The sequence below is a fragment of the Marmota marmota genome, unplaced genomic scaffold (assembly GCF_001458135.2).
Source record: "Marmota marmota marmota unplaced genomic scaffold, marMar, whole genome shotgun sequence".
NCBI classification, from domain to species: Eukaryota; Metazoa; Chordata; class Mammalia; order Rodentia; family Sciuridae; genus Marmota; species Marmota marmota.
The window spans coordinates 29,477,442-29,493,406 of record NW_025999990.1 but is presented as its reverse complement, the minus strand read 5'-3'; the positions used below and the strand labels follow the sequence as shown (position 1 = coordinate 29,493,406).

General features: G+C 43.1%; 1 protein-coding gene across 1 annotated transcript in view; it reads left to right on the top strand.

The window, feature by feature from the left end:
* The window catches only part of Fhod3 (formin homology 2 domain containing 3), a 389,221-nt gene that overhangs the window by 224,025 nt on the left and 149,231 nt on the right, over window positions 1-15,965 (top strand). Inside the window, exons 7-8 of the mRNA XM_048806588.1 lie at window positions 3,123-3,217; window positions 9,803-9,946. Of these exons, the coding sequence (XP_048662545.1) occupies window positions 3,123-3,217; window positions 9,803-9,946 (239 nt within the window). The remainder of the gene's footprint in view (window positions 1-3,122; window positions 3,218-9,802; window positions 9,947-15,965) is intronic.

Genomic DNA, 15,965 nt, shown 5'->3' with positions numbered 1-15,965 from the left:
TCACTGCTCCCTGAGCAGAGGACCTCCCCTCCGTTTGCCTCTCCCACAGAGGATGGGGCAAGGAACCAGACAGGGTAACTCATTTCAAAATTTCTGTCCTAAATCTCAGGTCATATTAACTTGGCTCAGCATAGCTTTTGAAGTTCTGTTTTTCATTTGAATGTAAAGTGATGAGATATGACATAATTCTTAAACATGTGTCACACATGATTAACGGGGTTGGGAGGGTGGAGTTCGGCCATCCTTTTAGGCGATCTGTTTCTGCTTGAGAACATACTGATGGGTGAGGAATGTTCAAAGCCTGGTGGAAACTCGAGGTTGACAGAACTCCAGCTCCATCTCCGCTGTCCTTTACAGAAATGCCTCTGGGGTGTATATCCATTATGGAGAAAGGCATGGAGCACACCAAGAGAATCTTCTGTTCAAGTGTTAGGCCAGCTTGCGTGTGAATTGTGCTGCTGTCTTATTTTGCTTTAGTTTTAACAGAGGCGAGTAGGAAAGTCCTGAGCCATTTCTCTCTGCTTATTTATTCTGGGTTAAGAGAGGCCCTGTGCTTTGGTGAAACGAGAGGGCTGGCTCAGGAGTCTGTAGAAGGTCCGCCCTTGGGTAACCGTGGATGTCACCACAAACCACTACCATCATAATTATAGCCACTGATGTTCAAGTGCCTGTTGTGTAACATGATTCTCCATATCTTCATGTATACTCAGTTATTTGGCAAGTATCCGCCATGCATATGCAGACATCAAGAAATGACAGGCTTACAGAGCCTGTACTCCAGCATTTGGGGAGTCGGGGCAGGGGCAGGGAGAGACAGATAATAACTGTTTTCCAACTATCCTGTCATTGCTAAGGAAAAGACAAAGTGCTTTTTTTTTTTTTTTTCTCAGTGACACCTTGAAGAAATACTGCAAGGTAGATGCTTCCACATGAGTCTTCTGACTTGACCTTCATTCCACTGCTCTGGGGCCCAGTTTGTCTTACGTAAAGGGGTGGGGTTGAAGGGCTTATTTCGATACAAAAATGCCCCCAACACACATAGTGGGGAAGATGGAGGATGAGCTTAGACTAATTGGTACTGATGGGGCAGCTCCTAAGAGTCCCAAGTGCTGGTGCTTTACACAGGTCTAGCCTACACCCCACCAAAGTTGTTTTTGTTAAACCCAATGTTTTCTCCCCTTCACCTTCATTCTAAATGGTACCAAACTATCAAAGGGAAGACAGCATTCATCCCAGCAGCATGTAAATATATGCATGTTCCCAGACTTAAAATCCTTAAATGATAATAGAATCGGGAACCATAGATGGATAACACTTTTCTCAGTTAAAGTAAGCTCGTGTTTGAGTGTTCTAATCATAATGGATTAGATGATGTGCACGCACGCAGCGCACACACACACGTATGTGTCCGTGGGATGGGGGGGCTGTAGTCTGGCTACTCTGGGCTGCAGGCCTCTGCTACTTGACTTTTTCTGAGTCCTGTTGCCTCTTTAGCTTCAAAGTAAGAAACCAGGAAGCAGTTCTGGGTCTGCTAGTACTACTAGAAATTCTTGGCTCCAGTGTGTTCTCCCTTACGCTATGTTCCTTTTAACCACAAGTGGGTAACACTCTGACATGTTTTATGCTGAGGTTTGGTGCTGTGTGTGAATGATAAGCAAGAGCAGAGGCACTCAGCTCTTGAGCTGCACCTGGATAGTGAGACCATAGGCCTACTGACTGCATTGATTGTTACTTTGGTAGGGTTAAAGAACAACTACACTGTGGTGTAGATTTAAAAGAACTTCAATATCAGCCAGGATAATTTGCCTACTAGCAAGGGAATGGAGCATGCCTTTGTGCTCAGTTTAAAAGGTAATGGAAGAGTGACTTGATAAGACTTTGAGTATCACTTGGTGGGAGAGCCAGAAGATCTCAATGTGAAACTGAATCTGTCTCACGTCTTTAATCCTCTTATTTCCTTACTGTGTGCATCTGCTGTCTCATTCTTTTAAAATTGCTCTAGCTTTACCCACTTCCTACAGAAATCTTTATTACTCTTCAGCATTTTATTGAACACATTATGTGTCAGGTAAGAGCACAGAGATGAATAAGACAGGTATTTCTCTGACCTTGGGGAACTTGCATGTCAAGGCTGTTATCAGCTGTGAGTGACATAAACCATGCAAGGGTCAGCAGTTGGAAACTACTAAAGTTATTTCAATTTTACTTTCATCATGCAAAAATAAGCAGTGTCCCTTCGAGGCTTTTATAAAGAATTTCAGGTCCCAAACCAAGAAGCCAAGGGCAAGGTGATGCTTGCTTCACTTCAAACATTGCTCTCAGGCGTGGGAAGCCATGTCAGGAGAGTGTTTCCCCCTTTGCAATCTTGCCTTGTGGGTCCTGAATTTGATGCATTTTCTTGCCACCTCTGAGCCTGGGGAGAGCTGCTCATGGGCCCTCCCATACAGAGGCCACTCATGAGCCACCTCTTGTCCTAAGCCCTCTATAGCCACTCCCACTGCAAGATGCCTCCCTCACTAAGTGATGCGATTAGCTAAATGCCTGCCTCTCTTCAGCTGTTCTGGGCCCGTATTTATTCTTATGTCTAACTGCTCCTGTAGATGGTAAACCTATTGCAGACAGCTGCCCACTAGACTTTGTAACTGGCTGATACCAAGGGACTAGAGGAGCATTCTTCTTTTTAAGATGTTTGTCAGATAGGTGAGTCACTGCTAGAGTGCACGAAGAACTTCTGCATGCCATGGGACATTCAGAAAACACCTAGGGGGAGTTTTCCCAACCTGAGTAAAGTGTATGGCCCAAAAAGTTGCACATGAAAAGAATTTTAAAAACTGTATATTGGATATAAAGGGAAACTTTCAAGTGAGCAGATAAGCATCTTGATGCTGGAGAATTTATGATATTTGATTAAACAGGATGAAGCTGATATGGTACAATGTTGCCTCTAGGATATCTTAATTCTAAGCATGCTCGGGTCCACTCTCAGGATATTATCACAAAAATTTGGCAGTTAAAAGACACTGCTATGATGTGGGTGGAGGGGGGGAAGTCCTTGGATATACTATGATGTGAACTGGATATTGTCAAATTATTGTTTCTAATGATTTTTGCTTCACTCATAGGCATTAAGCCCTGGTCAAATATCATGGAAATCCTGGAAGAAAAAGATGGCGTTGACACGGAGCTGCTGGTTTATGCAATGACTTTGGTGAACAAGGTTGGTTGATGTGTTATGTATCAAATTGTGCCCTCAAAAGATATATATTCACATCGTAACCCCTGTACCGGTAAATGTGACCTTATTTGAAATTAGGCTCTTAGCAGATGTAATCTGGTGATGATGAGGTCATCAGGGTAGACTCTAATCTGGTGTGGTGTCTTCATGAGAGGAAAGAGACACAAGGAAGATGATGTGAACATATGCATGCAATGAAAACAGTCATGTGAAGACCCAGAGATTAGAATGACATGTATATGAGCCCAGAAGTGCTGAGAACAGCCACCAACCATCCAGGACGAGGCAAGGAGGGGGCTTCCCATCGAGCCTTCAGAGGGCACAATGGCACTGCCGATGCCTTAATAGCAGATTTTCAAATTCCTGCTTTAAGCCACCTAGTTCATGGCACCTTGTTTTAATAGTCTGTATACTAATATGTAAAAACCTAGTTTTTCCTTCACAAGCCACACTGTGTGGAGACCCCCATCATGGCAACTGGAACCCCAGCTGCTTCACAGGAGAAAGCCCTTCAGGCTGTGCATGGTGTGTGTGGATGCATGCACACAGATGCCTGGGCCCATGAGGGTCTGTGGGTGTCTATATGCTTTTATGCTTTGGTCTTTCCTAGTAAAATGAGAAAGTTGACAGCAGAAATTTTGTGATTGTTATTCCTATTAAGGTAATTTTAGGGTATATCTTAAGAATATCAACAATTTTACTCTAAAGAAATAGTTCACAAAACAGGAAAAAAGTCTTTTGTTCCATGGGGAACTAAGTTTGGATTCCTTGGGCTGAGATGAGGTTTCCTGTGAATGGATCCCATCCTCCTTATATGAGAATGACTGCACCTTTGCACTCCTGTCTCCCCTTCACGTTCCTCTCTGGTCACTGACTACTTGCAGGGCAGTAGCCGTCCTTAGACCTAGAGATGCTTTGAGGCAGGGGGTCCCATAAGGACCAGATTTGGGACTGGAGCTCCTTTTTTGAATTGTTATACCCTGGACCCAAGGCATCCTTGTCAACCATCCTGTGGACTTTCCTCATGTGCTCCAGCTTGTTGGGTGGGAACCTTCCAACTGTAGTGATAATAAAGGCTTCAGAAAGATCCAGAATCCCATCCTGGCATGTAACTGGAGAGATGTTTCTCCTGATGAACCGAAGATGCATTCGTAGAGCAGTATAATTATAAGGAACCCTTTCTCCCACTCAGTAGTAACATGTGCCCACTAGAAGGATTGAGGGTGTAATCTGCTGTTTCCTCAGCAGTCTGTGGACTCTGCTTAGGAGCCTGAAACAGACCCCAGTGTTCAGAACAACCTGCCACACAGTTGGGGACAGGGTAGCTTCCTCCATGACTGGGGAGGTGTTGCTAAGTGGAAATACAATTGTTCTTTGACTAGATACCACAATAAATCCCAAAGAGACTCGAGAGTTCAATGTAGCCCATTAAACTTGAGGGGGGGGAAATGTAGAAAAGGGGAGTTATATTTGTCTAGTTGGTAAAGATGCCAACTTAAATTGAGACAGGCTGACTTTGCAAGAACAAGGAGTTTATTTGGGATAGCAAGGGATTGCAGTCTGGGATACACACACAATGGGAGGTCACAGGCACGTTCTAAGAGGTTATGTTTAGAAGAACACATGTAGGCTGTTCTGAAACAAAGATCATTAGTTGCAGGAGTTGGAGCGAGCTCATTGGGGGAGACAGCATTGTTAGCCAAGTATCCTTAAACAAATAGCTTATCTGGAACACTGCAGTTTTCAGGAATTCCTTGGATAGTTCGTAACATGGGTATACGTGCATGAAGGCCCATCTTTTGTGGCGGCCTGGCTCCATTCTGTTTAGGTTTGACATAATTCGATTTTGGTAGTGACAACTTTCACGAAGATTCTTTTTACTAATGAAATCAATAAAAGGTTCCAATGGAAGGGATTTAAATGTCACTGCATAAAATTGTTAATGGTTTTGTTTGTGAAATGAAAAATCACAAACTATGCTAAAAGGTAAAGGATAAACTACAAAATTGTTTGCCAGAAGCAAGGCAAAAAAAAAAAATCTTAAGTACATTTTAGAACCTAGTAGAAAAATGAAAAAACATTAAAGCAACTAAGAATAAAAAAAAATTCAGTGAATCAAAACTTTTTTTCTGCAGCTACATGACAATGATTGCTTTTTAATGAGATGTCCCTTGTTGGTGAGCCCATAGGAAACTCTCATATGTCCCAATGAGAAATGGAAATGCACACAACTTTTCTGGTGCAAAGCCTTAAGAATTCTGCCACTTAAAAATCTATTTGTGTGCTAACTTCATGTGATTTGAAGCAATTTTCTGGTTTTTTCCCCCTCAAATTAAGGTCCTCTATTTCCTGTCCTTTTTCTGTCCCTGACATTGTTTTGTTGAAACATTAGAATCGGCAAAAATAGAAAATACTCTTGCCTGCAGTTCATCACAATCCATACCAATAAAATTGTCTGTTGTATTGGAAGAGGCCATGCCCAGTCGTGTTTAGGATTGCAACAGCACCTGGGTGACACGGGAGCTCTTGTCAGTTGCTGGCAAGGACACAGTGCTATGGGACACAGTATGTGTCTCCTCTGCTGGATGTTGTGGCATTTAATGTCCAGGAATGCCTCCCTTGCTCCTTTTCTTGTGGCGGTTCTCATTTTTTGTTCTGGCTTAGGCCAAGTCTAGAAAGCTCCTGGAGGATACTCCTCCAAGTGGTAACCCTTTCCTTAAAAAGGTCAAGAGACTGCTGCCACTCATACTGGGTTAGGCGTGTTTGTTGCCCCAGTGAGTAAGATGCTCTGAGATACCAAACAGAATAACAAATTGAAATGTTAAAATGGGTCTGGAAGAAAAAAAAAATGCAGACTCTGAAATCTGGGAAATTATATTGCAAGTTGGGTGGTTTCTAACTTGTATCGATTTCAGCAAAATAAACGGTGGTGTAATAACGTGGAATTAAATAAATTTGACATTTTCATGGCAAAAACAAGGACAACAAATCCTAGCCTGCCCAGGGTTCTGAGACTGAAGTGGGTCTCTTTGTTAAGGGATGTTAACCAGACTCATTATCCCCCGTTCCCCCCCCCCCCTTGCCCTGTCCCTTGTCCTCAACCAGGGCTTCAAAAGATCAGAGGGAATGTGAGAAATTAACCCCTTCTTACCCTGATATTATGCCCTGTATTGACCCAGCTGAAATCCCCTTGATACTCCCCTATTCTAGGGGTCTCGGGTATGGATCAATGTAAAATAAAATGAGGCAGATGCAGGGGCATGAATAATAGGAGAGGTTACTATGGGACTGCCCTGGGGAGAGGAGCTGCTTCCAGGCCGTGGAAGTAATTAACCCATGTGGCATTCATACTGAGTTTTTTGCCTGTGTTCTTACATTTTGTTACTTTTTAAAGAGCACACAGTAAAATGAACTTTCCCTTTTGGTCTACAGCTCTTTGTTTTAATGTACGGATGGATGGATCTCACCTTCACAGTTAAGGGACTGATTTCGTTTTCCCCATGTTCTTTCATAGTGACTTCCTGACCCTCTTATCCATAACTCTTGGCGACTTGTTTATTCTCTCATCACTACAGTTTTGTCTTTCCAAGAATGTCAGATGCAGTCATACCCCTTGAAGGCCTGGCTACTGTCAGGATAATGCCAGAGATCCTTCTGTGTCCTGTCTCTGTTGTGAAGACATGCTGTGTGCTTATACCTTCTCTGGAAGGGGGTTCGGTATATAAAGCTTCCCTCCCATGCACGACACTGCTGGGAATATTGGCATGTAGGCTTTGCCACACTGGTTTTATTCTACAAAAAAAGATTTGATGCAATCCATAAAAACCCAAGGAGTGGGGGATGTCCTTTGGGACATGCTTTCCCTTTAGGAAATTCCAGTAAAGAATTCCTTGTCACAAGCCCTGCCAAGACAAAAATCAGAAAGTGGAAGTTGGAAGCACCAGGTATCAGGTGGCTCTCTTGTGGTATCTGAGGGTAAAGGTGGAAAGAAATATTTGTTTCAGAGTCATTTGGCAAAACTGTCACATTCACCAAACGCAGGCAGCCTGGCAGTGAGGGTGACAGGGTGGAACTTGGAGGAGAGGCCCAGGGACATGTGGGAGCTTGGTAAATTAACTGAACTTGTTGGAGAATCAGCTGAAAGTAGATAAATGCATGTTTCTGGGAAGTCTCCCCACCCCCCATCATAGGCGGAAAAGGAAGCTGTTTGTATTTGTGGTGGAAGGACCAGCATCTCCCCTACAGCCAGGCACGAGAGCTGGAGTCCCCAGGCTTGGCTCAGATTTTCACAGCGGAAATGACAAATGACCTTTCAATACCTTTGATTTTGTGCCTATTATTGAGTGAAGGCTCCTGGAGTCTGTTTTGGTCTATAGATTTAGTTTAATTATTTAATAGTGATCCCCCTACCCTTCATGGTTGGACTCACTGAGGCGATGGAGATTAGGTCTAGGATTTTAATCCCCTGGAAACTTCAGAGTGAAAGAAGGTCAGCTGATTTCAGGTCAGGAGGAAGGGGAGTGGAGAGGCAGAGACATCCTTCTGGCTGTGTAGAAAGTCTTAATTCTGATTCTAAATGTTGAAGTGCCTGCTTTCTCCAAGTTGTATGTTTTATAGGGTCTATAGGCAGTAGGGCATCTCTATTTGTCCCCTGATCCTGGGACTGGTATTGCCATTTTAAGAAGTTCTAGAGTTCTTGTTGGAACCAGAGGATAAGATTGTCCTGATAGGATTATTAAACTTTCTTGGTAGTGGGAACTGAACTTCAGCCCTGAGCTACATCTTTTTAATTGCTTAGCCTTGCTAAGTGGCTGAGGCTGATCTTGAACTTGAGATCCTGCTACCTTTGCGTCCCGAGTCTCAGGGATTGCAGGCTTGCACCACTGAGCCCAGCTGAAAATGGGATTCTTTGTGATTTCTTGGTTCATGATAGACGCAAGCGCTTGGGTGACTCTTGCTACTGGTTATGCAGTGTTGACTGTCACATCAGTTGCCCTGGGTTCATGCTTGGCCATGCACATGTGAGAATCTGTTTACTACAGCTGATTTACAGGCTCCTCTCTCATACCCAAACTGTACCTTTTACTGGAGTAATTCACTACCACACAAGCATTTTTTCATGAGTTCCTAATCTTTTTTTCTCCACTGTTTTATTTTTAATTTTTCAAAAAATGACGGCGGAATGCATTACAATTTTTATTACACATATACAGAAGTTGCAATGTGTAGTATTCTCTGCACAGAATAAAGAGGAATAAGCCATTTTGGGGGTTATTGGTAGATTTCCCTTCCAGTCCTTGACAGCCCCAAAATAGATGTCAGAATTAGGGCTGGAAATGAGGCTTTAGAAGCCTTGATCTAAGGTCTTCTGAGGCAAGTTAAACCTCCTTCAGAGTCACTTTGGAAAGCATGCAGTGTTCTCAGAAATGCAAAGGTGGTGAAGTAGGTAGGGAATGGAGACCAGTATCTGAACTTTCAGCCCAGAATAACTCCTGCAGAATGCAGGTGTGTGCATGAAGTGGAGACCTAATGGCAGCTCTGAGCTGGGATTTTATCCAAGGACTTCCTCTTGCCTCAGGCAGATCCTGTCTTTCCTTGGACCTCTCTCCCCTTCCCTGATAAGACTAGTGGCTTGAAGTAGTTTTCCCCAAGGCTCCCTCCCACTTCTGAGCAGGGACCTGGTCTGAGCCATCCTCCTCCTTTGAAGAAAGGCAGAATTCAAAGAGGAGTTGGCTTTTTCTCAGGTTATGTGTTTGTCTTATGGTTGCCACTTTGAAATTTCTCTTGTTTTTCTGAGTTTCATAGAGTGAGAGGAGGCCCTGCTGAATTAAAAGGGAATCACTAAATTATTATAACACCAGCTGTTGGTGTATTGATTATACTAGGAGTAATCCCAAGGTATATTAGTTTTCTATCGTCATGTGACAGAAATTTAGTTACTAGGATGGCATGCTTTTACTATCTCACAGATCCTGTGAGGCAGAAGGCCAGCATAAACCTAGCCAGGGTCCCAGAGGGCTGCAATCTAGGTGTCGGCCGGGGCTGTGGTCCCCTCTGAGACTTGATCCTCTTCCAAGTTCTTATGAATATTGGCAGAATTCATTTCCTCACAGCCAAAGAACCCACGGGGGTCTTGCTCCTCCCTAGAGACCAGGAGGATAATCTGTTTCTGGTCTCTGAGTCAGTGAAGACCTAAGCCCTCTTTTGAAGGACTCACTGGATTATTATTCAGAACAATCTCCCCTTTGATTAACTCAGAATCGACTGATTTGGGGAACTTAATGACACCTGCAAAATCCCTTCGCTTTGCTGCATAACATGAGCTTACAATGATGTGACACCCCACTGTATGAGTATTGAGCCCATATTCAAGGGAAGGGAAGCAGGAATCTTGGGCTTTATCCCATCCCTCACATTAAGGAGTTTTCTCGCCCTCCTGAAATGAATGTGCCATCTGCTTATTCTATATTGTTATAATCAAAGGCCACTGGCTAACATGTAAAAATGCTTTCAGAGCCTTGTGACTGTCTCTTAAGTCGTGTCTGTATTGGGTTCTTCTTTCTCCAGACGTTGTCAGGATTGCCAGACCAAGACTCCTTCTACGACGTGGTGGATTGTCTGGAGGAGCTGGGTATTGCTGCTGTGTCCCAGAGGCATCTGAACAAGAAGGGAACTGACCTGGACTTAGTGGAGCAATTTAACATTTACGAGGTAATAGAACATGTCATTTGTAAGTCATCTTCAGCTTCAGCAAATGTCAAGGGCAGAAGTCACGTGCGCTGTGGACCAGGGGTTCTGGGTGTGGCATAAGAGCATCCACATCAATTGAGGGGAATTTGCTCAAAATGCGAGTTCTCAGGCCCCTGCAGGCCTATTAAATCAGAAATTCTGAGCGTGGGCCCAGCGATCTGTTCTGTAACAGCCTTTCCAGGAGGCCCTGATATTTAAGTCTAAGACCTTTGATGTAGGGGAAACTTGGAGCTATTTTATTTTTTAGAACATGGACCCTGTCGGCACCTTCAGTCAAGGAGTAAGGGGTTGGGGGAGTGTGTCAATGAGAGAGATCCAGCTACATAATTTGTAGGTCCCAGTGGAAATCGGGGCCATTTTGTGGGGATAAAAAGTGCTTTTAAAGATACTCATTTTTTTTTTCCTGCCTTTATGATCTCTCAACTTCTGTGTGGTTTTATATTTTTTTGTTTTTTGGGTTTTTTTTTGCTACATTACATCATAAGGAAAAATTAAAATTTATTGGGAATATTACTGCTCATCTTTGTATTATGCAATGTCAGTTTAAAATGCAAATATAAGGGCTTTAAACTTGTGGGCAGAATCGGCAAAATTGTCCCACTCATAATTCGTAGCCCCTGTGTACACGTATTTCATTCTTAACCACAACAGGGGAAATGCTGTACAAAATCAACTTGACTATTTTCATTTCATTTCTCATTCTGTGCGTTCTACCAATGTTCTGCCTTCAGTTTACTGATGAGTGAAGCAGGGTTGAAAGAAAAAGGATCTCTGGGTTGCTCTGTCTTGTCATGTTTTCTCATTGTTTCAAGATAAGCCATTGACTTAATATGGGGAAGTAACAAAGCGATAGAGCCGCTCGGGGTGTTTTCTCTCTGCAGTCAGCTCCCAGAGCTGTTGGCACCCCTGCTTACTTAGCTGTGGGTCTGTCTCACTCTCACATATCTTAGGTCTACCTGATCCTATGCTCATGAGCGACAGGAATCGCAGATGTGGATATGGTACCTATCTCCTCTGCCTACCAGCATGCTCCTGGGTGCTACTGGACTCGCATCACACGGTTACAGATAAAATTTATAGGAACAGAAGCTCATTAAATCAACCGCAGGTCCCTTGTGAGCGTGGGCCTTGTGTAGCTGATCCCAGCTCTGCTTTAGATTATGTAGCTTGGTTTCATGGCCTGTTGAGTTGGGGGGAAAAGATTCTAATATTCTGCCTGAGTGCATGTACCTTAATACATATAATCAATTCTCTAGTTTTTCACATTTCAATTATTTCTGAAGTTTCAATTATAAATGTTACAACAAACTTCTTCATTCTTAATTATTATGTATAACTAGAGTTCTAGGGGAGAGATTTCTCAGTTTAATGGTTCCATTGTGATCTTTATGAGGTGGAAATGGAGACATTGACATGTAACTCATTATTTTCTGCAAGTTAAGTGTCATAATAACTCGAGGAACAGCAGAATTGTATTTATATACTCTGGAGAAGAAATTGAACGCCAGATACTTGCTTGCAGAACTGAAAGCTCCCCACATTTGCTCATCTGGTCAGATCTTTGTGCCCATCGTTTAGGCATCTTCTCCAGCTAAGATTTCTGTTTTTCCCTACTAACCTGTAGCACTGTAAATCAGGTGGTGGAGGGGTATGTTCTCATGGTTCCTAAAACAGCAGGAAAGAATAATAAACTGTAGAAGGATGGGAGTTACAGGGAACTGGTTTACATGAAAGCAGAAGACAGACTTTGGTTATCTCCTTTCCCTCGGCCCTTCTCCACCCTGGTCCGAACTTCTATCTCTGAGACTGTGCTCCATCAGAGGTGCAGAAAATCCCAGCTTTGGATTCTATAGGGTGCTTATATATCTAGAAGATGGCATGATGCATGTGAAAGTACCCTTAATAAACCACTGGGCAGAGTATTAGAGTAGCCTTGATATGTGCTCCAGGGCACTAGAAACTTCTTCCTGCTCAGGTGCATTTTGTTTCTTGCCTGTAGGGGTGCCTCCCCATCTTCCCCTCTCCCTCCATGCCCAAGTTTTTAAAAGTTGCTGTGTTTTTGCCAAATTTATATTTGAGCATCAAGTATTTATCATTGACAAATGTAGCATTTATAGATCATTTAAAGAAAGTAAGACAACCATCTATACAATAGCTTCAAGAACTAGAAAATTACTGCTTGGAAGCATCCCAGATAGCCCCTTTGATGTCATCCCACTACCCCCACCTCAAAATTATCTTTTTATCATTTTACCTAAAAGCAGCTTAATCTGTGAGCTAACACAAAGGATCAGATTAGCAAGTCAGAATTGACCACAGATCTTGCCCACTAACTGTACTAATAATTTTAAGAATGCAGGCTATTGAGGTGCATGTGAAGCTGGGAGCAGTCTGAGACATCCCTTGTGACTCCCCAGGTCCTTTCCTCACGTATCAGACATGTACTTTGACCAATAATAACAGACAAGATCCCTGAAGTTTCCGGGTCACCTCGCCCAGCGAAGAACATTCAGTTATGAAATATTTTCACATCCTTTCTCAGATTCATAGTTCATACACCCATACATTCTGGGTTTATTTATTCTTAGGAACATCTTGTTAAGGGCATTCCAGGAATAAGAACTCAAAACAAATATTTGTAGTCTTATTTTTTAGGTATTCCAGTTGTTAGCACACTTAGATTAACTGCCATCACCTGGCTGTCTCTTTCCCCAGAAGCATCTATCCTCTAAGGACTGTAAGGACCCCAGACCAGATGCTTTAGTTACCTCCTCCCAGTCTGTCCCTAAACAATATATTGCCAGTTTGCAAGCTCCTTATAAACAAAATCATATTTGGATCCTTCTACTTTGTGCCCCTTTTCTCAACATTTTTGAGACGGACACCAAAATGGGGAAACCTAGTTTGTTCATTTTCACTAATATATCACCTTTATTTATCTTGATGGATGTTGGCTGTTTTACAGTTGTGCGCCATGGCAAACGATGCTGCTGTGAGTGCTGTGCTTTCCTTGGGCTGGGTGGGTGGGTGGGTGTGGATGCATGAAGTAGATGTTTAGGTATCAGTTTTATTCATGCTTCATAAAAAATACTTTAAGTTTTTTCTTCACGTACTGGAGAAGTTCACATGGCATTTCATTCATTGCCTTTGAAGGCTTGTTAGAATTCCCTTGGGAAATTGTGTAGACCTGTGACAGTATGATAGGGGAGGATAAAGAGTGGGGGAGACCTTTGGTGTCTTAATGTTTTTTCTTATGGCAATTTGTTTAAACTTCCTAGCTAGGAATAGTGGTGCATACCTGTAATCCAAGCTACTCAGGAGGCCAAAGCAGGAGGATGGCAGGTTCAAGGCCAGCCCCGACAACTTAGCAAGACCATTTCTCAAAAATTTAAAAAAACAGCTATGGATGTAGCTCAGTAGAATACCCCTGGGTTCAATCCCTATTATCAGAAAAAAATAAAAAAAATAATAAACTTTTCCCTAACGGGATCAATTTTCTCAATTATAATTGCCTAAGTTGTATTTTTCATCTGACTTAGAAAATTAGGAAAGACAAAGTATCTAATGAATGTTTTAAAGTTGGTCTTTCATTAGTTATTACTTTAATTCTTTGTAACATTTCCCCCTTTTTCACCTCTAGTTTAACTAGTGGTTTATTCATTTTTTCCTCCAATAATTTTATGTATGATTTATATTGTTTTTTTGTTATGACTTGATACATTTTGCTTTTGTCTTTATAATTTGAGTTATTTTTCTAAAATTTGAGTTGGATATTTCTTTTCATTTACCCATCCTTGGATTCCTGTACTATAACTCACCTGGTTGTGATCCTTTTAAAAAAGTATTGTTGTAATTCTGTTTGCTCTTTCAGATTTTTGTATCCATATTCATAAGTAAGCTTTGTTGGAGTCCCCTCACCCCTATTCTTCCTTCTCTTTGCTATACATCTTTCTCAATTTGAGCAGCACTGTTATACCAGTATCATAATAGACTTCCTGGATACTTCCTGCACAATGTTGCTGGTGGCTGTCTGGGTATCACCAGAATGTCTCTGTTCCTCCTCAGTGTCATCCCTTGACTCCTCCTTCCCTGTCCTCTCCAAATCATTGTTATGTCCTATTCAGACCTCCCTGGTCAGTTTATGACCTGCCTATGATTCACCCTGGTGCTTTCTTCCAAGGCCCACAGCTGGCTGGCTGGCTGCCTGCCTGCCTGGTTTTCACCTTCAATTTCATTCATTCATTTGAGGCTTTCTGTATGTCCCACACTCTAGTAGGGATGTAAATAACAGATAAAAGATCTGTCCCTGTTTCCAAAGACCCTCCATTCTGTATTCTAAAGCAGGTAGGTAGCTGTTTCCCCTAGCAGCTAGATACAGTGATGCAGAGGGACCTCTATACATGACATATCACAGCTGAAGCCTGCACCCTAAATGCAACCGAGTCCTACATGAACCCCTTATTTTCTTCCCCCAAACAAAAATCCTTTGTTTCTCCACCTCTACAAACAGCAGCGTCTGTGAAGTTATAAATGTAGAGTTGTCCTGGACTCCCTTATCTTTCCCGGGTTCCCACATTTAGAAGTTTGATGTCTGAAAGACTTTGACCCTTTCTCTGCATCATTCCCTAGCCCTGGCCCTTGTGGTTTCTTGCTGGTACTATTTATTGCAAGATCTTCTGATTCATTCGGCCATCAATTTTTACAAAACTTTATTAAGCATCTTAGTGCCAGACACTATCTAGGACTCAGACATAGCAGTGAACAAACAAGACCAGACCAGCACCCTAAGGGGGTGTAGTAACCAAGTACACAAGTCAGAGAACCCAGGACTGTGAGCATGCCTCTCCAGAGGCAGATTGAGAGCTAGGCATGGCAGCTCATGCCTGTAATCGCAGCAGCTCAGGAGCCTGAGCTGAGACAGTAGATCTTGAGTTCAAAGCCAACTTCAGCAACTCAGCAAGACCTTGTATTAAAATAAAAGCGGGACTGGGGATGTCACTGAGGGGCTTAAGCACCCCTGGGTTCAATCCCTGGTACCCGCCCTGCGGTAGGGGCAAGGAAGGCCCGTCTCCTGTGATGGTCCAGAGGAGGAAGAAAGCACTGGAGAAGGTCCATCTTGGGAGCTGTGGAGGTTTGGAAGAAGGTTGGGGTTGGTGGAGTAGCAAGTCCTGGCACAGTAACCTGTGCAGAGTCTGGAGACACTGGTGTCCTACAGAGGCTGTGTCTTTTCTCCTTCCCAATACCCTCCGACTGAAAACAATCTGCCGTTTCTGTTTAGGAAGACAAGAATGAGTGACCTTTTCGTGACCAGCAGGATCAAACCTACTTGGGACAAAGTAGGTTTGACTTGAGACAAAGCCCTATATATAGTCTGTGGCCTTCGTGCCTGTGTAACATGGTCTTCACCACTCCCAGATGTCTCTGGAGTTTCAGCCACACTCGACTTTTCATTCCTTGGGCAGGAAAGGCAGGTCTTTTGGGGAGCTTTCCTTTATCTGTTCTTTGCTCAGCCTGGGTGTTCTTCCTTCCCATTCTCCAGTGGCCTAAGTTCTCATTCAGGAATCCCCTGAGATACAATCTCCATGAAACCTTTGGCAAGTAAAAGACTCCTGCTGTTTGCAAACCCCCCCCCCCCCAATCTCTACTGTTTGGATCTGATGAACAAGCCATTTGTCTCTGTCAGAACCATTGCTAACAGTCCACAGGAGACGCTTGGCTGTCTGTTCCCCTTTGAGGTTCCCCAAGTCACGTCTCACACTTCTATTTAGCCTGGGGGCACAGGTGCCCAGAGAAGTCCAGTAAAAGCTCTCATGAAGGTCTCCTTCCACTATCATGCATTTTATGAGTGTTGGCCAGGTGCCCTGAAAAATACTTCAAGTTAACAGAATGCTTCAGGTCTTAGGCAGAGGTGGGGGCAACAGGGGGGCGGGGTGGTGTCCACAAGAAACAAATACAGCCCCATTGCCAGCTCCACTATGTA